At 36.9% G+C, this 19,893-nt stretch overlaps 1 protein-coding gene across 1 annotated transcript in view; it reads right to left on the reverse strand.

The window, feature by feature from the left end:
* The window catches only part of LOC140254666 (dipeptidyl peptidase 4-like), a 38,485-nt gene that overhangs the window by 4,186 nt on the left and 14,406 nt on the right, over positions 1–19,893 (reverse strand). Inside the window, exons 11-23 of the mRNA XM_072341461.1 lie at positions 17,145–17,280; positions 16,953–16,997; positions 14,171–14,275; positions 14,009–14,076; positions 13,777–13,830; positions 13,164–13,288; positions 12,098–12,145; positions 11,512–11,610; positions 9,498–9,567; positions 8,209–8,403; positions 7,499–7,553; positions 5,703–5,802; positions 4,287–4,351 (exon numbers count right to left, since the gene is read on the reverse strand). Of these exons, the coding sequence (XP_072197562.1) occupies positions 4,287–4,351; positions 5,703–5,802; positions 7,499–7,553; positions 8,209–8,403; positions 9,498–9,567; positions 11,512–11,610; positions 12,098–12,145; positions 13,164–13,288; positions 13,777–13,830; positions 14,009–14,076; positions 14,171–14,275; positions 16,953–16,997; positions 17,145–17,280 (1,165 nt within the window). The remainder of the gene's footprint in view (positions 1–4,286; positions 4,352–5,702; positions 5,803–7,498; positions 7,554–8,208; positions 8,404–9,497; positions 9,568–11,511; positions 11,611–12,097; positions 12,146–13,163; positions 13,289–13,776; positions 13,831–14,008; positions 14,077–14,170; positions 14,276–16,952; positions 16,998–17,144; positions 17,281–19,893) is intronic.

The raw sequence follows: 19,893 nt of genomic DNA on the forward strand, positions 1-19,893 counted from the left end.
GAAGCAGCACATGGACAATACAAGATATGAGGCTTGATGAGAAAGATACCTAATGCTATGGGGCCAAATATGTTGAATGAAATTTCCTTCCACAAGCAACATTACAGAGGTTCTCTTCTAAAAAAACCCAAGTCCCTGTAAAAGTAAGCAAGCATTCTCCATATTAGAGCAACTTAACTTAACTTAAAAGCTACCATGGCTAAGAAAATAAGTAAAAGTGAATTAGGTACAAAAAATAAAACATATATTTCACCACTACTTGCACAAAGGCTGCATCCTTGCACAGGAATTTGCATGAGTGTACAGAGAGGAAATAACAGAAACTTTTCCATTTCTTGATAATATAATGCATTTGACTTTTTTGGTGTACTAAATATAAAGTATCTTTAAAGAAAGCATTAACATTAAATTCCTTTTGTCATAGCAAAATACCTTACCACAACCTCTCGTTTGTAGTAATTCAGTCATGTTTAAAGATCGAACCCAGTAAGAGTAAACAAACCAACCAAACAAAACACCTCAAGCATGTGACACTGCATTTGCCATCTTTTGATAATGAAAGGCTGCAATTCAACAGGAGCTCCATCAAATGCAGAAAAGGCTGTGCACATTGGAAGCATGGCACCACCCACTGAAACACACCAATACGAGTATGGATTGCTAAGTAAGAGGGCCAGAATCTGAGGGGACATTAAACAAGGAGAACTACTACAGCAGCCAATCAGTGTATGAAAAAGAAAATGATGCAGGCAGTATCCTTTGAATGAAACACTTTTCATAGGCATGGAAGAGAACTTGATAGATTATCTTTAGAAGCTGTTTTCCAGCAAATAAATGCTGGTTTAGTTTAAAGGATGGCAAACCTATGCATGGAAGCCTTATTTGGTCTACAATTTTCAGAATTTAACCTTCCAGAAGCATTTATAAGAAGAGCATATCATTTCTTTTTGTCTCCAATCATTAAACAAAATAAAGCTGTAAAATTCTTCAGAAAGAAAGCACACACAAAAGGCTGCATTTCTTTTTCTAAGTCATTTATCACTCGCTGTACTCATATGTAACACATAGTGCCTTCCCTTTCCCTTAATTGTGCGGTCAATACAAAGTGTTTCTGCCACCCCACCCCTTCCTAAATAAATGATAAAAGAGATGTCACAATAGCAAACAGTCCGAAGTTAGACATAGTCACAAATTGAACCACAGCTGAAATAGCTGAACAAACCCCAGGTGGACTGTATGTAAATGCAATGTAGTTTATCCTTTCCTTTTCACAGTTATGCCTTCATGGCAAAGGGTCTGAAAATGGACTGTGTGAAAGTACTGAGAATTAGGCCCTGCTGAGTGTAACTGGCTTTTCTAAAGATCACACAGCAGTCAACATTTTATCAGCACTCAACAAACAAGTTAAGGTTTGGCTGAAACTGAAGGTCTCTCTCCCTTTAAGCATATTCTCAGATAATAGAACAAATGTCAAACCAGTACAAGATGGCATATTTACAAAATTGTACCCTGTTTTGCATAACCTAATGATGCAGCAGTTCTTAAGGACTGAACATTTCAAATCTGCTAGAAAAAGATTGCCAAATCTATGACTGTTTCAAACACTTGCCAAAAGCATATCAAATTCAAAGTGAACTGCAAAATAATCTCACAAGTTGAACAGTCTCTTTGGTATGCTTTACGTGGCTACTACATCTGACCGGCAAAGCTCCAGCCTAATTTAGCCTCCAGTCCTTCACATCAGGGACATTTCTGACATCAGCTGAAGTTTCTACCATTAAGCCTAAGACCTATACTTGTGTTTCCATGCTTACAGTGGGAGCCCTACCCATGGCTCATGACTGTCTTTTATGAAGTGACAACTTTTAATACCTCACAACCCTTAAGTGGCACTAATCACACCTAAGTACCCTACAGGGAGGACTGTGAACCATCCTTCAGCCTGTTAACTGAACATCAGATTTCATCTATCAATAAATGTGGGATCTAACGTCATAGAATATAGAGGTAGGGTGCACCGCTCAACACCATTAGAGGCAGTTTCTTGAGATGATACATTCACAACATACACCTATTCTCAACAGGTGTGCACATGCTCCCTTTCTTTTAAATTAGGTCACACAGTACAGGGTTTATACAAGCTTTCACTTTCAAACCATCTTCCTAGTGGATGCAGAAGAATGGGGAATATATCATGCAGCATGCAAACCTGACAGTATGAAGTTAACATGCTTTTAACAGCTTTAACTAGGAGAGCTTCTCATTACTTGTTTTACCGAACAACACTGTGCAGGAGTTGGCCTTCTGCTTCAGTAAGGGGCCAGGAGCAGATTTATTGGGCCTGAGACACAAAAGGAAGGGGCTGTAAGCCAGAGAAATGTGGTGGGTGGAGGTCAGAAAAGGTCTTCAGCAACAACAACATCCCAAGACCCATTCATTGTTCCTATATAAAAAGCAACAAACCCACCTCTAAAGCTACTCACCCTCAAGGTTTATGTGAAAAAGCAAATTCCAAGTAATGTGTTATTTGGAGCTTTCAGCAATACATGAAGAATTAAGTCATATTTTTCTGTCTCTAGAAGGAGCAATGAAGTGTGACAATCTGATCTGTGCAAATGCCCCTCCTCCATCTAGCCACCATTCTCCCCAATTAGTCCTCAGAGTAACACATTTGAAACCTTTAGCTCTTTGGTACTGGCAGTTTCAACGTGGCCATTGCCAACAATGAATACTATGCCAAGAAAATCCGACTCCTGGCTTGAAAGGATTAAACAGTCCTCTGTTGCCATCTGTGCCGTGAAGCTGGTGAATGACTTTGTGCACCCAGAGCGTTAATGTTCGTTCTGCACAACGACAGTAACTTCTATTTACTCTGCTACCTCACAGACCTCCTACTGTTCCCACTGCCATAAAGAACTGCATTTGGGAAAAAGCAAGCAGGCTGCTGCAGGTTGCTGGTCAGCCCTGCTGGGTCCAAGCAACTCACTGTCATGGTTTTATTAGAGACGGACACAATAGACAATCACCCTGCAAACAGTTCTGATTTCCTCAGCTAATACAGCAGTTGCCAAACTAGATCACTGCAGTAGTATGTCAAAACAGGCACTTCGGTCTGTATTTCAGTGTATGTTATCATATGTTTTACATACTTTCAAGTCGCTCTTTCTTCCCCACCTCATAATACTGAAATAGCGCAGGACTGATTGCACCTTGGGGGGTAAAAAGAATCAAACTGATTTACCATGCTAAACAGAGAGAATGCCCCATCTCTTTTTCTCTAAAATTTAAGTCTGGTTCCAACATCATTATGGCTAAACATCACCATGAAATGCCGTAATAACAAAGTACCCCTCAGATCATTCTCTGTTCTCCAATAGTCAGTGTATTTCCAACTAGATCAGAAACTTAACAAAACCTTACAAAAGGTTTGAGCAACTCTGCCATACTCTCAGCTGCCTGCAGTTTCAAAAAGCCCTTTAAGCAACAAAAAGCTGCTGGAATACCGAGGGTAAACATTACTCATCCATCAGAAACTTCTCTGTACAATGAACCAAAATCCACAGGTATTTTGTTCTCGTTCTATTGCCTGGAAATTCCCTAATTTCTGGACAAACATCCGTTACTTTCAATCAGTGTTCAGAAACCCTATATTCATAGAGATGAGGCCACAGTTCCAGCACCAAGTTGGCTCTCATTTGGTCTGCAGTGTACCTGTAAAGGTTTCCAAATACCTGAATACAGCTTACAGCTTCCAAAGTTGGAAAGTTCACATGATAATTAAATTTCAGAGAGAAGTGGAGTAGATTTGTTCTGGTGGAAATGTTTGAGGGTTCTTTGTTGTTTGTTTAGTTGGTTGTTTTTTTTTTGTTTTGTTTTTGTTTTTTTTTTGGGGGGGGGGGACGGGACACGGGGGGAAGGTTGAGATAATACATAGTTTGCCCATGAGCATATTGAAACAACTTTGTTTCTTAGTGATTAAAATAAAACAGACTTACAGCTTATTTTACAGTCTGCATAGTAGCCAAACAGAACTGAATGTAAAAGAAATAAAGCTCAACAAAAATGAATAAACAAAACAACAGAGAGCCCACGCTATACAGCAAGGAGTAACTGCCTCATTCAAATCCAAAAGCATGAGACTAAAACCTCTAAAAGTGGAATGCAATCATTAACATTGAAATGAAGAAACAAACTTAATTCTTCACACAGGGATGCAATAAAACTGTATAAAGAACAGCTTAGGAAGGAAAGGCCATACTTAAAAATGAAATTAAGTAATTTCTTACGTTATAGTTTCTCAGGTTATCACTTTCTGTAGGAAGGCCCATGTATCGCTCTGTGTATATTGAGTCTGTAATTAAAACCAACAACAAATACAATGTACTACTTAATTTCCAATATTTCTGTCTATCAGACATTTCACACACAGATAAGACACAATAAGAATGAACATTGGAAATTAAAAAGAGATGAAAGATAAAAACCAAGTTTTCCACAGTGAGCCATGTAGGTAACCATTATTATTCAGAGTATTTAATCTTGTGGTTGCCATGGACACTCAAATGTTGAATATTAATAAAGTACTTTATGTCAACATTACCTTATTGTTATTCTTCCAGTAAGCCTAAGAAATAGCTGCTAAAGTTGTTCAGTAAATAATAAGCATTTAAAAAAATATATTACATTTTTTATCTAAACATTTATTGCTTAGAATCTATGATATGAAATGTAGAAGTAACTGAGGACTCAGATGGGCTCTATCTTACATATAGTCAAAATTTAATATCTAATTTTGTTCAGATTTTTCAGTATGATATCCTATTACTTTTGCAGATTTACTGCTTTATTTTAACCATACAAACCAATGTTTGTTATGTCAGCACACATTTTAATGTCCATTTGATTTCTTGTCAGTGTTGTCAATTTTTTCATGCTGAAGAAGAGAAATCTTAAAACACTGCCACAATGTACTAACACATACTGTACTGTTAACTATACGTTATTATCTGGGAGTAAGTTCTCTCTAAAACACCATATTTATAGCCTCATGTGTCTCACAACCTTGCAGACTACAACCCAGAAGCCTGTGCAGACTTGTCCACTTGTTCAGCTTTTCCTCACATCAAGCTATGTATAAAATTAAATTTGTCATTCCCAAATTTTATATTCTTAAAAGGAAGAAAAAACCCCCACAAAAACAAAAGGGATGCAAATTTGATTATCATTTTGAGAGAGCAGTTTGCAACCTAAGTTTGATTTTAGGTTTCACAGTTCTGTGGTTTTTTTTTTGTTTGTTTGTTTGGTTTTTTTGTTTTGTTTTGTTTTTTGCTTTTTTTTTAAAAAGTAGCATCTTGAATAACACAAAGTATATTCAGTACTGATCTCAGTACCTCACAACATGTGGTAGCTCAGGAATACATGCGCAGACATGTTACAGTATTACTACAAACATAAAAATTATGCATCATTAAAGGTCACAGAGATTATCTGAAATTGTGGATGTGACTTTTAAAAAGGGAAATAAGGTTTAGGGAGCTGGTTTTATTCTGAAATGCAATACCCACGAGTTCATAAAAACAGACCAAATGGCATTTATATGGCATCTAGTAGATAATCAAAGTTCCGCACTATGAGTCAACACTTTGCAGCATGTGCACTGCAAGACATATGGGAATCCTTGTAACAAGGAAGCCATCACATACCATAATATTGCCAACGTGACACAGGGGCAACCGCTATTCCACACTTGAACACACCGCTTCCAGAGCCAAGCACCATGGAGGTCACATATCCCCCATAAGACTGAGAAGAAAACATTGCTGTTATTTTAGTCGGAAGGAAAAGGATGGGGCCCATCTGCTAAGTGGTTCAGACATTTATAGGATCAGCATTTTTCATATTAATGAATTCCATTCTGAATTTGGGTCAGATCTCACTCAGCCTGCACAGTGCGGGAAACAGACATCAAACAGTGCATGGCAGCTGTGGCTCTGATGAATGAGAGCTTGCTGTGCAAAAGGGGTGCAAACGCCGTTGATCTGTGACTCAGCTTAGAATGACAGTGTTTGGTAGCACTGTAGGCAGCAGTGAAAGACAGGAAACAAGACACTGCTGAACCATTGTGTCCCTCTCCGTGCTGGGGAAGTAGGTGGAAGCAGAGATGAGGCCCGTAACATGCCTGATGAGTAGTTGCACCAGGGCACCCAAAAATTTACAGCTCCCTCAGAGCAGGCCTACGGCAGCTCACTTACTTCCTCTCCTACAAAGCGTCAAGAGCAAGACTGTGACTGGGGAGTGAAGGATCTTCTGCTGTGTCTGTGGGAGGAACTGTGCAGCAAGACACTTCTTGCTAGGCACAGAACATTCAGTCACAGTCTAGCCTGATACACAGATGAGTAAATATCCGACACACTTGAGCATTCAGGCAACAAGATACCTAAACAATGTCACTGACCTCCCAAATGACTGCCCTCGCTATACTTTGAAGAGATTATTTAGGAAAGTGTGCCCACCCACATTCAAAAAGAAGAGCGATTTGAGAGATTTTTGGATCTCATTTTTGCCTTGAGAACAGATTACAGGCAGATGGAACTGTGGCTTAGTTCAAAGCTCTTAAATATTTGTTCCAGCTTCAATACTTAAGTCTCCTCATCGAGATCAGCAAAGTAATGCATGTACTTACTAATTTACACCCATGTATGAATACTTTGCATAACCTGGCAAAATGAATGCACTTAGAGAGAAGCTGACAATCTAAAAACCCAAAAGAAAGAAATTCCCCTGAGTTTGGTATCCAGGACACAATGACCCCCAGCATGCAAAAAACACCCATCTGAACAACAGAGAAACAATGAAACGGCAGCCTAAGATTGAGAAGTGTTTAAATAGCTCAAATCAAATAGCTACCAAATCTAGTGTGAAATAAAATATTCATAGCCAAACAGTACATTTAGGCATTTTCAGGCTGCTAGTGGAAAACGCTACAAGCATACCATGCAGCCTTACATTATTATTATTTTTTTAATCTAGAGTCATCCAATAAAGATCAAGAGATCATTCAATACATTGGGATAATTTTTATTTTATTTTTTAATCATAGAATCATAGAATGGCCTGGGTTGAAAAGGACCACAGTGATCATTTAGTTTCAACCCTCCTGCCATATACAGGCCGCCCAGAGTCACATCCAGTCTGGCCTTGAATGCCTCCGGGAATGGGACATCCATGATTCCCCTGGGCAACCTGTTCCAGTGTACCACCACCCTCTGTGTGAAAAACTTTTTCCTAAACTCTAGCCTAAACCTTCCATCTTTTTCAATGAATGCCTCATGCATACAGGCAACTGCATGACATACTTCATCAGTTCAAGATATTGGATTGTGCTGCTACACCACAAGTGCTTCATATTTGATACTCAAATACATCACACCCACACGAGGCAGTACAACAACTAGTTGTTACAATTAAGTAAGCCAGCCAAGCAAGTTTGAGTACTTACCCAACCCCAAATAGCTATTCTGTCCTCATCAACAAAGCTCATTTCAGAAAACGTTCTAAAAGCAAACAGAATAATTGAACACTGAATGGATTGCAGGTATCTGCCATAGTACAGATGTGCCTAGTTTTCATCTTGTTGGCCTCTTTCTCTTCTGTGAATAATCATGTCCCACTGCACAGCAGTGACTCCTTATGACAGATCCTGAAAGGTCTGCAAAAACTCTTAAGTCACATCCGCTGACATCTGTACTGTTTGCTGGAACTTGGTCTGATCCCCAAGTTGTCCCCATCCCACTTCTCTGCCACTTTTTCAATTCCATATGTAATTCTGAGAGCGTTATTGACTTCAGTGAGATTCTTCAGTACAAACCAAGTGACAAAGATGTATGGTGCAGAAAGTAACATAAGCAAAGTGCATACCAGTAAGTCTCAGTTGCAACATCAAGTTGCAAAAAAGCTTGGAGAAAAGCTTTAAACTACAAGTTTATTATTAGCATGCTTTCCTTAAGTGGCAGCTATCATCCCTATAAAATCAGAAATATGGCAAACTTACTATAGCATTAACTCTTCTCTCTTTTTGAGCATAAAATCATAGTTGGCATATAAGTAACAGTAAAAAATGAACGTGGAATTTAGCCATGTTTTTGCCAATAATTTTGAGATAAGCACAGGAAAGAAGGCACAGTTATTGACCATTTCACTGTGGCTTACCTGGCTGCTGATATCTGATCTTCCACTTCATAGGTTCCCAGTCTTCGGTTTATTGCATGCATGATCTCATCCCCCTGGTATCCACTTCCTCTGCCATCAAAGCTGGCCACAATGATCTGCTCTGTACTGGCAAGGTACGTAGCCCAGTTGATCCGGAAGGCATGATCTACTTTCTGACTACAGGGCCCTGCGTACCTGAGTGAAAAGACCCATAGCATTCAAGCACTTACTCTCCACAATTTCTCATATAGCATTTGATACAGAATTTGCACAAGAAGGGCAAACTTTTAAACTAGACAGAATGAATAAGAAAAGCATGACTCACTGACCCCAGACTGCAAGCTTGTCTAAACATTAGAAGCAAGACATCTTTTGAAATTTGAATTTTGGTTTATTGCTTTTTACTGTAATAGGAAGCTTTCATCATTTAAGTGGCTTGTCTGAAATCTGAATCAAAATCTTCCTCGTTTGTGTTGACGTATCCAGTCATCTGAGTTCCAGTGATGATTTACCAATTTCTGTTCCATTTACTTATGATTTTTCTGGTTTAACTCTGAAATCAATAGCCTTCATCTACGACATGAAAAAGATGAAGACTATACAAATAATTCTCACATCTTAAATCCAGAATATTAGGTCTGGTCAGCCTTTCCTGGTCTCAAAAAATAAAGATAAAAGTAAACCTTTCATGATTTTTTTTATTTTTTTTTTTAATGTTAAATGAAGGATAGGCAAACCGAGCTAAACTAAACATTGTATGGCTGTTTTCCAGCCTGACTTTCTTGACCAGACATGGCTCATCTCACTATCTTCTCTCATCCCTTAAAATAGTTAAGTGGCAAGACTGGCATATGAGCAAAACACAGAAGGCTGATACAATGGATATTTTTGCAAAATGAGACAAAGATCCAAATAGTCCAGTATTACAGATATGTGGCTCATTCAAGGTTTCATTTTGAAATGTAGTTTCATTGAAAATATTCCTAAAGAACTAAGAGCAGAGAATGTAGCAAGTTAACACTAACATCCTGTCTTTTAAATAAGATACAGAATACATCTGCTTCACTGCCACTCACAAGAATATGCTCTGATTAAGCAGAACATCATCTTATGGTGCAGAAAATTTACCACAAATTGGGCTGAATCTCTTATTTTCATTCTCTATTGAAACTCCTTCAAGAGGTAATTAGAAAACACATCAGTTACGTGCTTCCCAATCTTATTAAGAGTATTTGAAGTACACAAAGGTGATTATTAACACAACATTCCCACTTTAGTTGAAGACTTACACATCAAGGAGCAGAGGGTACTTCCTTGATGTATCGAAATGGGGAGGCAATATCATTTGATACCACAGGTCTAAAAGGGAAGAGAGTGACTTTGGTCAGTGCTCCAGTAAAATAACTTGATATACCTTTCAATTCATATAAGGGCACATTCAAATCACTCCCTTAAAAAGTAGTTCCATCTGAACAGTACTAACATACACATGTAAAGGTTTCCAGATAAGCAAATAATAAGAGCAAAGTTAGAATAGAGTCTGAAATTAGAATGCCTAAAATAATACAATCTGAGGCATCAGTATGCTTTCCTCTAACATTATCCTACATTATAAAGCTTACCTGTAAAACAAAGCGAGTATCTGCAGGGGGAATTCTACAAGAAACTCAAAAATATTTTTGTACTCAAGTTTCTCTCCCAACACTAAAAAAAGAAATTCTAAATACTATCACCCTACCATGAAAACTTTACAGAACAGTTTGTAAAGCATCACAGAAACATACCCAAGTATCTACTATTTCCTCAGGCAACACTGTTCTGGTTCCATCCATGTTGCCCTTCCTACAGAAGCTGTCAGAATGTTAGGAGAATATTTGAAATGCACACAATAAAAGTTTTGCAAACTAACTGGCTTTACCATTCACTCATTAATTAAGAACAAACACTGTGAAAGAAGCATGAAGCAATAAAGGTTGATTGTACTGCAGTGATGGTGAGGAGTGTATTCCAGCATTGCAGCAACCTATCCAGACAGGAAAATGCAATACATTAAAACACTGAAAAGTTCTAAGCCTTAATCAAACATTTACAAATATATTTTTTCTTTGTTTTGCATCATCTATGTATTCTTGCAGTCATAGGAGTCAATTTCTTTGGTAAGTACATACACTGATTTGCAAGCAGACTTGGAACTTGAATTAGGACTACAGAAATGAATTTATTTCTCCTATTTGTGACATTAAAAATAGAATCCCCTTACCCAGAAGCTTTTACCCTGATGAGATGAAGTAGTAAGAACAAAGAAGAATAAAAAGACGAATACACAATTGATAGCATGAAGAACATCTTTAAACCTCCATCTTTCCTGGAAGATTTCATCTTTAGCCCTAGTAAAAATGTGACTAAAATAAAAGACAGAAAACACAAAGATAAAGACTGTTATTAAACAAGGTAACAGCGGAAAGTTACAGGGACTGAGAGAAATCAATACATTGTGTAAAATAAAAGTAAAGAATATTCATTTTATCAAGAGGGAGCCTGTCATGAATAGAAAAGCCAGTAGCAAAGGCTTGACCAAAAACAGTTCAGACAGAATGGCAGTGGTAGGCCTAGTACATATCTGATGTTCCTCAGCCTAGGAACACTCCAAGGAATTGTCTGTACCTGGATGTGCAAATTCAAAGAAGCACTGTGAGCAAAGCTTTACCAATTTGTTTTCTAGCATTTTGTTATTTGGTTTATGTAAACTTGAGTATGAACATGCTTTTAACAATGTGACTATTCAACTGAAATATCCCTTGCAGAAAGTCAAAGGTAATCTTGCAGTGCTTTTCAATTTGCAAGCTTTCCCAGCTTGGCTATCAAAGTTTTCAATAATAGTTGTATGTCACCTTGCACCTGCTTTCTCCAACCAAAGAAATTTGTGTCTGTCAATTAAGACCCACTTGAATTTAGAATTTAAGGTAACATGCTTATGAATGTTATGCCTGCTCCACCTCCCTTTATTACTTTTTTTGTTTGTTTGTTTTCTTCAGGTTGGTGGTAGAGCCTTAAAAAGTCATATTATGAGAGCTTCAAGACATCACACTATGGAAAAAGTATTTTAGGTCAGAATGCCTGTGCATTTCAGCAAATATATATACACACGCATATACGTACACGTCATATATTCAGCTTGCTTCTAAGCACCAAATAACTGCAAACATATCCTCTACACTCATATTTTCTGTCATGCTCAGTTAACAGAAGACCTTGAAGGACTTGGAGAAGTGGGAAAGAAAAGTAAAACATCTTTGAACTTACTGTACCCTCCTACAGTAATGGAGCCAAGTTTTTTTGAAGGCATTTGAATGTCTTTCAATGAATTTTCCAGTTCAGTATTATTTTCCAAGTACCTGAGGACTAAATAACAGATCATGAGTGTCAAAGCTCAAACACTATTTTCAGATCCATTACTCTCTGAATATGAATCACTTTGAAAAGATGGCCACCTACTTAGTAGTCTCAGTTTACCACAGTTTTTATTTCTCCTCCCATAGTCAATGCTTTTGGCATAATTTTTCCTCAGTAACTTAGAAACCGGAATGCCAGTTTCTACATTTTCCATCTAAATAGATGTTCACAAATCCCAAGCAATTGTCCAGTAAATAGGACATAGATGACTTACTCTCTTCGCATACTGTAAGATAATATTAAATATAATATTAATAGCTGCAAACTGAGCTACTTACTCTATCCTTGTGGTTAACTATAGTGGAAAAATAAAGGATAAATTTAATTTCAGATAAAACTGACTTTTTAATTATTATACCAGGCAATGAGAATTAAAACAAATTTACAATGCATACACCTGGTTTAACAGAAATTATATTTTAAAACAATTACATACCTTGATCATCACTACTTCTGTGCAAAGTAGACAAGGGAAGACCAGGACCTGTTGACAGAGCACAAAACTTTTATGTTTGCATGCTATCTCAAAAAAAACAACTCTGAAAAAGTAATTGGAATTGGGTGAATCACAAAGGCTCAGAATTCATTTTCATCCATTCTGCATATACAGTTTTCAGCTAATGGGGCCCAAACTGAAGCATCACATAAATAATCAAATTATCTTGCAGGCAAACTATGTGACTGTGAGGTACATGCTTTTCAAGTTAAGTGGAAATATTAGAAAGATTTTTGTTTATCCCCACCCTATGCTTCACTTATCCCTTATATCTAGTGCTTATAGGTCAGACTGCAGTCCCAGAACTTAACGTATGACTATGTAATTACATACACTGGCTTCTTTGAACAGTGCTGCCTATCTTAATTTTATTCCTACATAGGGCACTTATCTTTACCTAGCTAATGGCCTGCCATTCCCAGAGCCTACAGATCCCTTCTACTGTTAGAGCTCCCCATTCCCTTTGGCAGCACAACTGCATGTAGTGCTCTACAGGAACAGCCTGGAAAAAAGAAGTCCTCCTAGAGGGCCTTAGCAACTTCCTATCTTCATACACCTCATTGACAGAGAAATTTCTCTCTACTATCTGGCCCCAAAGCAAGGTACTATATCCTCTTTATCACAACTGTAATGAAGAATTTTAATCCATAAGATACAGTGTTACTGTTCTTTTGATTTTCTCTAAAGAAACCACAGCTCACTACAACTTTCAGCATATTACAAATACCATCTAATTATGCTGGCAGCTCCTGAGGAAAATCAGATTTGCATACAGAACGGGGATGTTCGCTGCCCCTTTCAGGTCCATTAGTGGATAGGACTATAATTTATAACCTTGTAATTTTTCTGAGATGCTTTTAAGCCTTGAAGGGAGTACGTTTTTCTGCTGCCAGTGCCAACACATAAGGCCGTTACACAGTGCCTATCAAGATCTTGACAGAGTGAACTTCCCCACCCAACTAAACAGTGAGTCATACTTATGTCAATTAATTCTGGATGTACTCACCAAAACAATTTAGCTGATAATACTGTGCATCTTTGCTGAAGGAAGCAGAATAATACTGGCATCTTTCTTGATTCAAATCACAGCTAACACACTGAGTAGATTTTGGACTGCTTTCCAAGAGCATTCTGCAAAGTATACGAGCTTCATTTCAGAGATGAAAGATTATTGTTTAAAAAAAAAACAACAAACAACAACAATGTGGAGCAGAAGCCTATATATTAAATTAGATGACCAAATGGAATTTGATAAAATTCAAGAGTAAAGCTCTTATTGACTTAAATAGCAAGGCACGCAGATTTAAAATTTTTAATTTCAGTTAACACGTGAATTATCATCACAGTGAAAGTAAAAGCATGAGAGTTTTTCTTCAGGGGCATCTTGCTTGTTTGCCTCTGTATAACTAAGATTACAGAAAAATACTATATATTTTTTTGTTGTGCTGCTTTTTTTTTTCCTTTGAATATTATATTACTAAATTGTTTTTAATTAAATATCCTACTACTGGAGGTACTTAAACTATGAACAACCTACTCTGTGACACAGAAATTTCGAGAGAAAGCATTACATTTTCATTAGCAGGTATTTTATTCATAGTGCAGAACAGATTTCTTACTTGTAAAGATTTCTTCCACCTGGCACCCCACCATTTTGATTACTAACATAGTACCTAGAAAAGCAAAGCATACTGGTTTTGATAAAGTACTTTCAATACAATACAACATTTAAAGGATTATCTTACATGTTTAGATCAGATTTTTAATGAATTAAATGGTACCTTCTCCTTGTTCTCTCCCCTGGTCTGTTTAGACACTTCTAAGAGGCAACAGCTTAATTATGATACTTACAGAAAATTTTTTGTTACAGCTGCTATGCTGATTACTTCCCATTTTCCTTCAGTAATAGGTACTGGAGCCTGGACAGGAGAAAAAGGCAAGACAAAAAATAGAATGTGAAGGTTCTTGATCACCAGCAGAAAAGAAGTCAGCAGTTATTGTCCAATAACTTACCTCGGTGCCATTTATGTAATGGATATGCTTGTAACCTTCGGTGTTGCTGAAGACTTTGTAGTAGGTAGCATTGTCTTGGGCAAAATAAGGGACAGATGGCTGAAACTTGAACATGAGAAAGATGTCTATTAAAGCAAACAACAGAACTCCAAAACAAAAATGATAAATTTAGTTTCTGATATCTCTAAACAGAAGCTTCTATACTTTAAACAATATTTCACTGAGATATTTTGCCTACTGATTTACTAGGCAGAGCTTGCAGACACTACTTTAAAAGTGAACCCACTCAAAATATCTCACTGTTCCTAAAGGGGGCAGAACTTCCTAAGTGCTAGCCCTCTGGTAATGATAGAGGCCAATCCTTATCTCATTTGAATTTGAATTCCTCTAAGTTTTCCTAGTTTCCTACAATTTTATGAAACAATATATGCACCTACCTTTAAAGTAACTGCTTTATTCTACCATAGACTGTGGCTTTGGTTTGGACAATGTAAACACTGAAAGCATTGTCTTTGAATTCCCTACTTTAAAACACACAGTTGTGAACAAATCTTTGAACTTTGAAAGAAAACAGGCTGCTTTTATGGAGGATTTTACTAGTAAATAGGTCATTATGAGATGTCTAACAAAACCTAACTGGAATGCCATGTTCATGAAGGAATATCCATTCAGTTATCAAATGGTAGTGGTAGAAACAAATGGGTCCCTTCTACAGCACATATTTTGGATGTTCTCCACACAGTAGGGAGAAAAACACAGAGAAATGAGCAAGTGAAGCAGAAGTTATTCCTGTTCTACATACCAAAAGCATTTGAACATTAATTAACCCATAGACAAGGCATGATCTAAGATATTATACCTGTTGCATCAATGAAAAGTGAAACTGAAAGTTAAACTACTTGGGCTCCAGTCATTAAATAAGCAATGACAGAACTTAATCTCCCTCACACACATGCACCAGGTAATTGTACCTTCTTTGTTAGCAATATTTTTGCACAGAATATCCAGACATATTTTTCTAACTTTTTCCTTATCAGTCTTGCTTTTTCAAAGTATGACTTTTCATCAACTCAACTGGCAGGTTCTAACTGAGTTCATGACCTGAATGTCTTATTGCAGTAACACAGGCTGTGAAGTTCTGAGCATTTTTAGATTAAAAACAATTTCATCGCTACACTTGGAAAAAAATAAAAATAAAAAAAAGTAACAAACCCCTATGAATACATGCAAAAAAAGTATATATTTTGTGCACATATATATATAATTTTATGCAAGTTTGTATGTAGAACATATGAAATATATGTGTATATATATACATATAGAGAGGCATAGAATCACATACATATCTTTCTTTTATATAATTGGAAGTATGCCTTATCAGTCAGGCGTCATTTTATCATCCTTAAGTAGAAGACTAAGAAGGTATAAAGATAGCTTTCTTACCCCCTCTTCAATCATCCCTACTTTCTGCTCCCTTCTCTAATCCAAAAACCATATAGTGAAATCATATTTCCCTTCCAACAGCTCTAAGATGTGGGCTGTCTCTTTAAAAGAAACAAAAAAACCAACAACCTAGTTTAATGGCACAGACTCGCATTTTGCCCTCTCATTTTGCACAACTGTTTACAAAGTCTGCAGCTTGATCATCACATTGTCTAATTGTGAAGCCTTTGCTGCAGAGAAGCAAAATGTGTCAGCGCTAAGGCCTTCCTTTCCATATCAAATTTGACAGCAGGTGGGTTGATCTCTCATCTTCATACTGCGGATGATTTCATCCCTGCTGTTGCCTCCCTCTTTGCATTTCTTTAAACTTTCATTTTTGACTTCAAAAGTGAATTAGTGACTAAAGCATAATCAGTGTGTGGAAAATGCGGGAGTGGAAAGTGTACTCTGTGTTCTCATAAAAACTCTGAAACTCATTTCTCCCTCCAAGTCTGAACTTTTGCATCTCTGCTTCACTTCCCCCAGATCTTCTGTGTAGTTCATTAGGTGCCTACTCTCTACCATGAACAAAAGTATTTGAGAGGCAGCTTGGAAAACATCATCCAAATGGTAGCAATTGGTCTGGCAGACACGTATGAAAATTTTAGTCTGGTCAGTTATAAGCATCCTGTCCCCAGTTCTCTCCAGTAGATATTTTGGGTGGGGGAAAAAAATAGAAATGAATTAAAAAACAAAACTAAGGAGTACTTGAAATGGTTTATTCCTAAAAATAAAAATTAAAATTAAAAAATAAAAAAAATCAGGGAGAATTTGAAAACCTGTAATCGACTCCTGTCCTCTACATCTCTTCTTTTCAGTTTGAAGGGTATAGGACATGTTTCCTAATGTTTTATTCCCTAGATCATTCTGGAGGTGGCAAGAAGACTGGAGAGCAGCCAAACCAGCATAGCTGACAGCTCTCCCAGTACAAAGGGAATTCTGAATCTCCCTCACTCTCCTACCTATTGCTACCTAAGCAACAGGTCAAAATTAAAAAGAAGCCTGGAATAAGCACTCTGCTTTTTGGCAAGCTGTGAATGATGCACATGCCACAGAGGATGTGGACTCCAGCCCAGACTGTGAGTCTGGGGAGTTCAGAAAGCAATAGCCACACAGTTTAAAACAGGGGGGTGAGGATGTTGTGCAACTCCACTTGAGATATTTTTCCTTCGTATACAAAATGCAGGGAGTGAATTGATCAGCCTTGCACACAAGAGCATTGTAACTGGTAAGTAGTTCATAAGAAAATTTCTTAATTATCAGTGTCATTTAACATGTTGCAGTTTTAGAAATCACTCACTCTGCCAATCCAGCCAGTTGTACTTTCTTCCGTAAGTTGTTTTTCCTACGAAAGATAAAACAAAATCCCACAACAATTATGTTTATTTTATATCAGCCTATGCTTCTACAAAGATAAATTATACAGAGATACTCTACAATTATTCAGTCTCATTTATCAAAAATTGCAACTCTTCCACTTCATTTTTCTTACCCGTGGACACGTCCAATTTCCAGTTGCACTTTCAAAGTCACAAATGGTGAGGACTGAAAAATTCTGAATTCTTCTGAGCCACTGCAGACAGATCCTTTCATCTGTTACCCATGTTACAGCGCTCAAATAATGATCACTGAAACCAGAGGTAGCATTAGATATTTGAAATCCCTTTCTGTAATAATATACTAAACAGCATTCAGCAAATTCAATGAATGAGACTAATTTGACTATTGTCATTTCAGTGCATTCTTTTAAGGATAACCACAGAAGCAAATCTAATTGTGGCTTTTTGTTGTTGATTATTTTTGCTACTTGTAAATCCATTGGTTATTTCATTCATGCAATAAAGAATTACATAGTTTTACATACCCACTCCTGGGAAGACTGCAATTAAACCCTAGTAGCCAGATCACCATCCTCTAGTGCATGAAATATTAGCTACTCCAGACTGTCCCTACATGGTCTAAAATGTACTGTATGCAACTAGAGGAAATCTTTAAGTTTTAAGAGTCTTATATCTTGGAATTGTTTCCTTTGTTACATAAAGTTGATTGCTCTTAAGCAATTTGAGTGATACAATTATTCGTTCAATTCAGTACTACTAGTAGATAGAATGGAGGGAGAGATCAAACCTACAACAAATAGTACTATTTGAGTATTTTACTTTCATATTTAGAATACCAACTAGATGACATGAAGAACTGGAGTTTCCAAAAAATAAAGAAATACTAGTTTTCTAGAATATTCTTCTGCTGTTTTGTTGGGGTTTTTTTGTTTGTTTTTTTGTTTGTTTGTTTTGGTTTTTTTTGAAACAAAGCACCACAGAAAATGTAGCTTTTTTTTTTTAACCATTTTAATTTGTTGCATTCCTTTTTTTCTTATTTTAGATCTCTCCTATCTCCTAGAAGCCTTGTGAACTAAAATAAAATAAACCTCCCCTCCGAGGCAAGTACACATTTTTAACTAAAATTTGCACATTTGACTTAGTTCCAAGTTCATGTTCCCTTTTTCCCTAAGTTAGTTAACAAAAATGTGTGGGAGTTTTGTCAGAGTGAATATATTCATAATCATAAAACAGGGGAAAAGAGACAAGAGAAAAAGATAGAAAAAAGAAAGAAAGACAACTACAATTACTGCAGATGGATTAAAAATATATGCCAACTGGTTACCAGCCCCTTTCGCGTTTATTTCCAGACTGCAGTTCAGAAATCACATTGTAAAAAGGTAGATTCTTGCATTTATAATTGACTAGGAATTTGGTAGGATGCTGAACATCACTGCTGTCACTGGCTTCAATGTGAACAGACCATTGAAGTTATGAAACTCTGCAAGAGCATGTTGCATGTTTGGAAAAAAATAAACAGTAGTTTTTCTTGTTTCTCATTAGAGGGGAATTAGCCCCACAGCTTTTGTTCCTTCCAAGTAAGAGAGGTTAAGAATTTCAGATGGTGCAGATCGTCCAGTCAGACAGGATGAACAGGGTTAAAAATAAAAAACAAATAAATAAAGGGGAGAACATTTATAGCCTAACAAATACATTTATGACAGAAACAGAGAATGCACCTTCAGTTCTCAACAACCTGTGAAAAGCAAATTAATTTGCAATTAACTCCAAAATACATTACAGCAGTTCTGCATTGCCCTGCCTCGTTTGTTGCTTAGAAAGGATATTCCTGTAGTTACTATCCAGATTCCTCTACTCTGAGTACTCATTTTTTGGGTAAACCATTTCAGACAAGAAGCATCCAATGCCTTCATCCTCCTGTTAACCAGCAAGAGTCCCCAATTCCCATGAAGATAAGAAGGGCATCTGAATGTTGCATAGCTTTCATGCTGGCCATTCTCACGCTAATAAGTGACAAGTTTTTTCTACCATATTAAAGCAGCAGATTAGGGCCATTCTAGATTTGGGGAGATTTCCTTGATAAATAAAATCAGAATTGGCAAAGATCAAAATCCATTAAAAAAATTCTATATCTCAACGCAGAGATGTTATACTGCTGAGAGGACAGATATGGAACACCATCAAACTTCCAATTATATCTTCTAGGTCTTCTCTTACAAAATGCAGTTCTGTGCACAAGCTGACAGACCTGTGTTGTTTTTTTTTTCTGAAGTTCATCATTATAACCTGTGCATTCATACCCAACATCTTCCTAAGTGCAAAACTCCAGATAAATAAATAAAATTGCTACAATACTGTTAAAATGGAAAAAATAAACAAGATCTAGGATGCCAAATTCTGTATGCACGCATTTTAAATCCACTTAGCTGCTCTTTACGGAATGCATTTATATCATGTTGTGCATTTCCAGTGGCATTTTGAGAAATACAATTTTTCAATTACTTTGAGAGGCGCTGGTTTTCACTGTATTTCCAAAGAAAACAAACATTTTAAGTATAAATCAGAAGGCAACCACAATACCTTGCCTTAGCAAGGAGTCTGCTTCCAATGAAATTAAATCTTCACTTTCCATTAAGATTTTTTTTTTCTTCTTCTTCTTCCCAGTGAATTGGAATACATACATTTTAATTTGATTATACCAAAACTTGCTCATATTAAAGTTGTACTGTGAAATGACTTCACCATAGTTAGACTCCACTGAGAGTGATGAGCCAAGAACTTGTCACATTCTGAATATAACATACATGGAATATGCTATCTATATATAATCACTAGGAGGATAATCTCTGAGCAGATTTTCTTTGGTAAATCTTGTTGCTACCAGAGCTGCTTGACTTGGTA

This window comes from Excalfactoria chinensis, chromosome 7 (assembly GCF_039878825.1).
Source record: "Excalfactoria chinensis isolate bCotChi1 chromosome 7, bCotChi1.hap2, whole genome shotgun sequence".
In the NCBI taxonomy this organism is placed as follows: Eukaryota; Metazoa; Chordata; class Aves; order Galliformes; family Phasianidae; genus Excalfactoria; species Excalfactoria chinensis.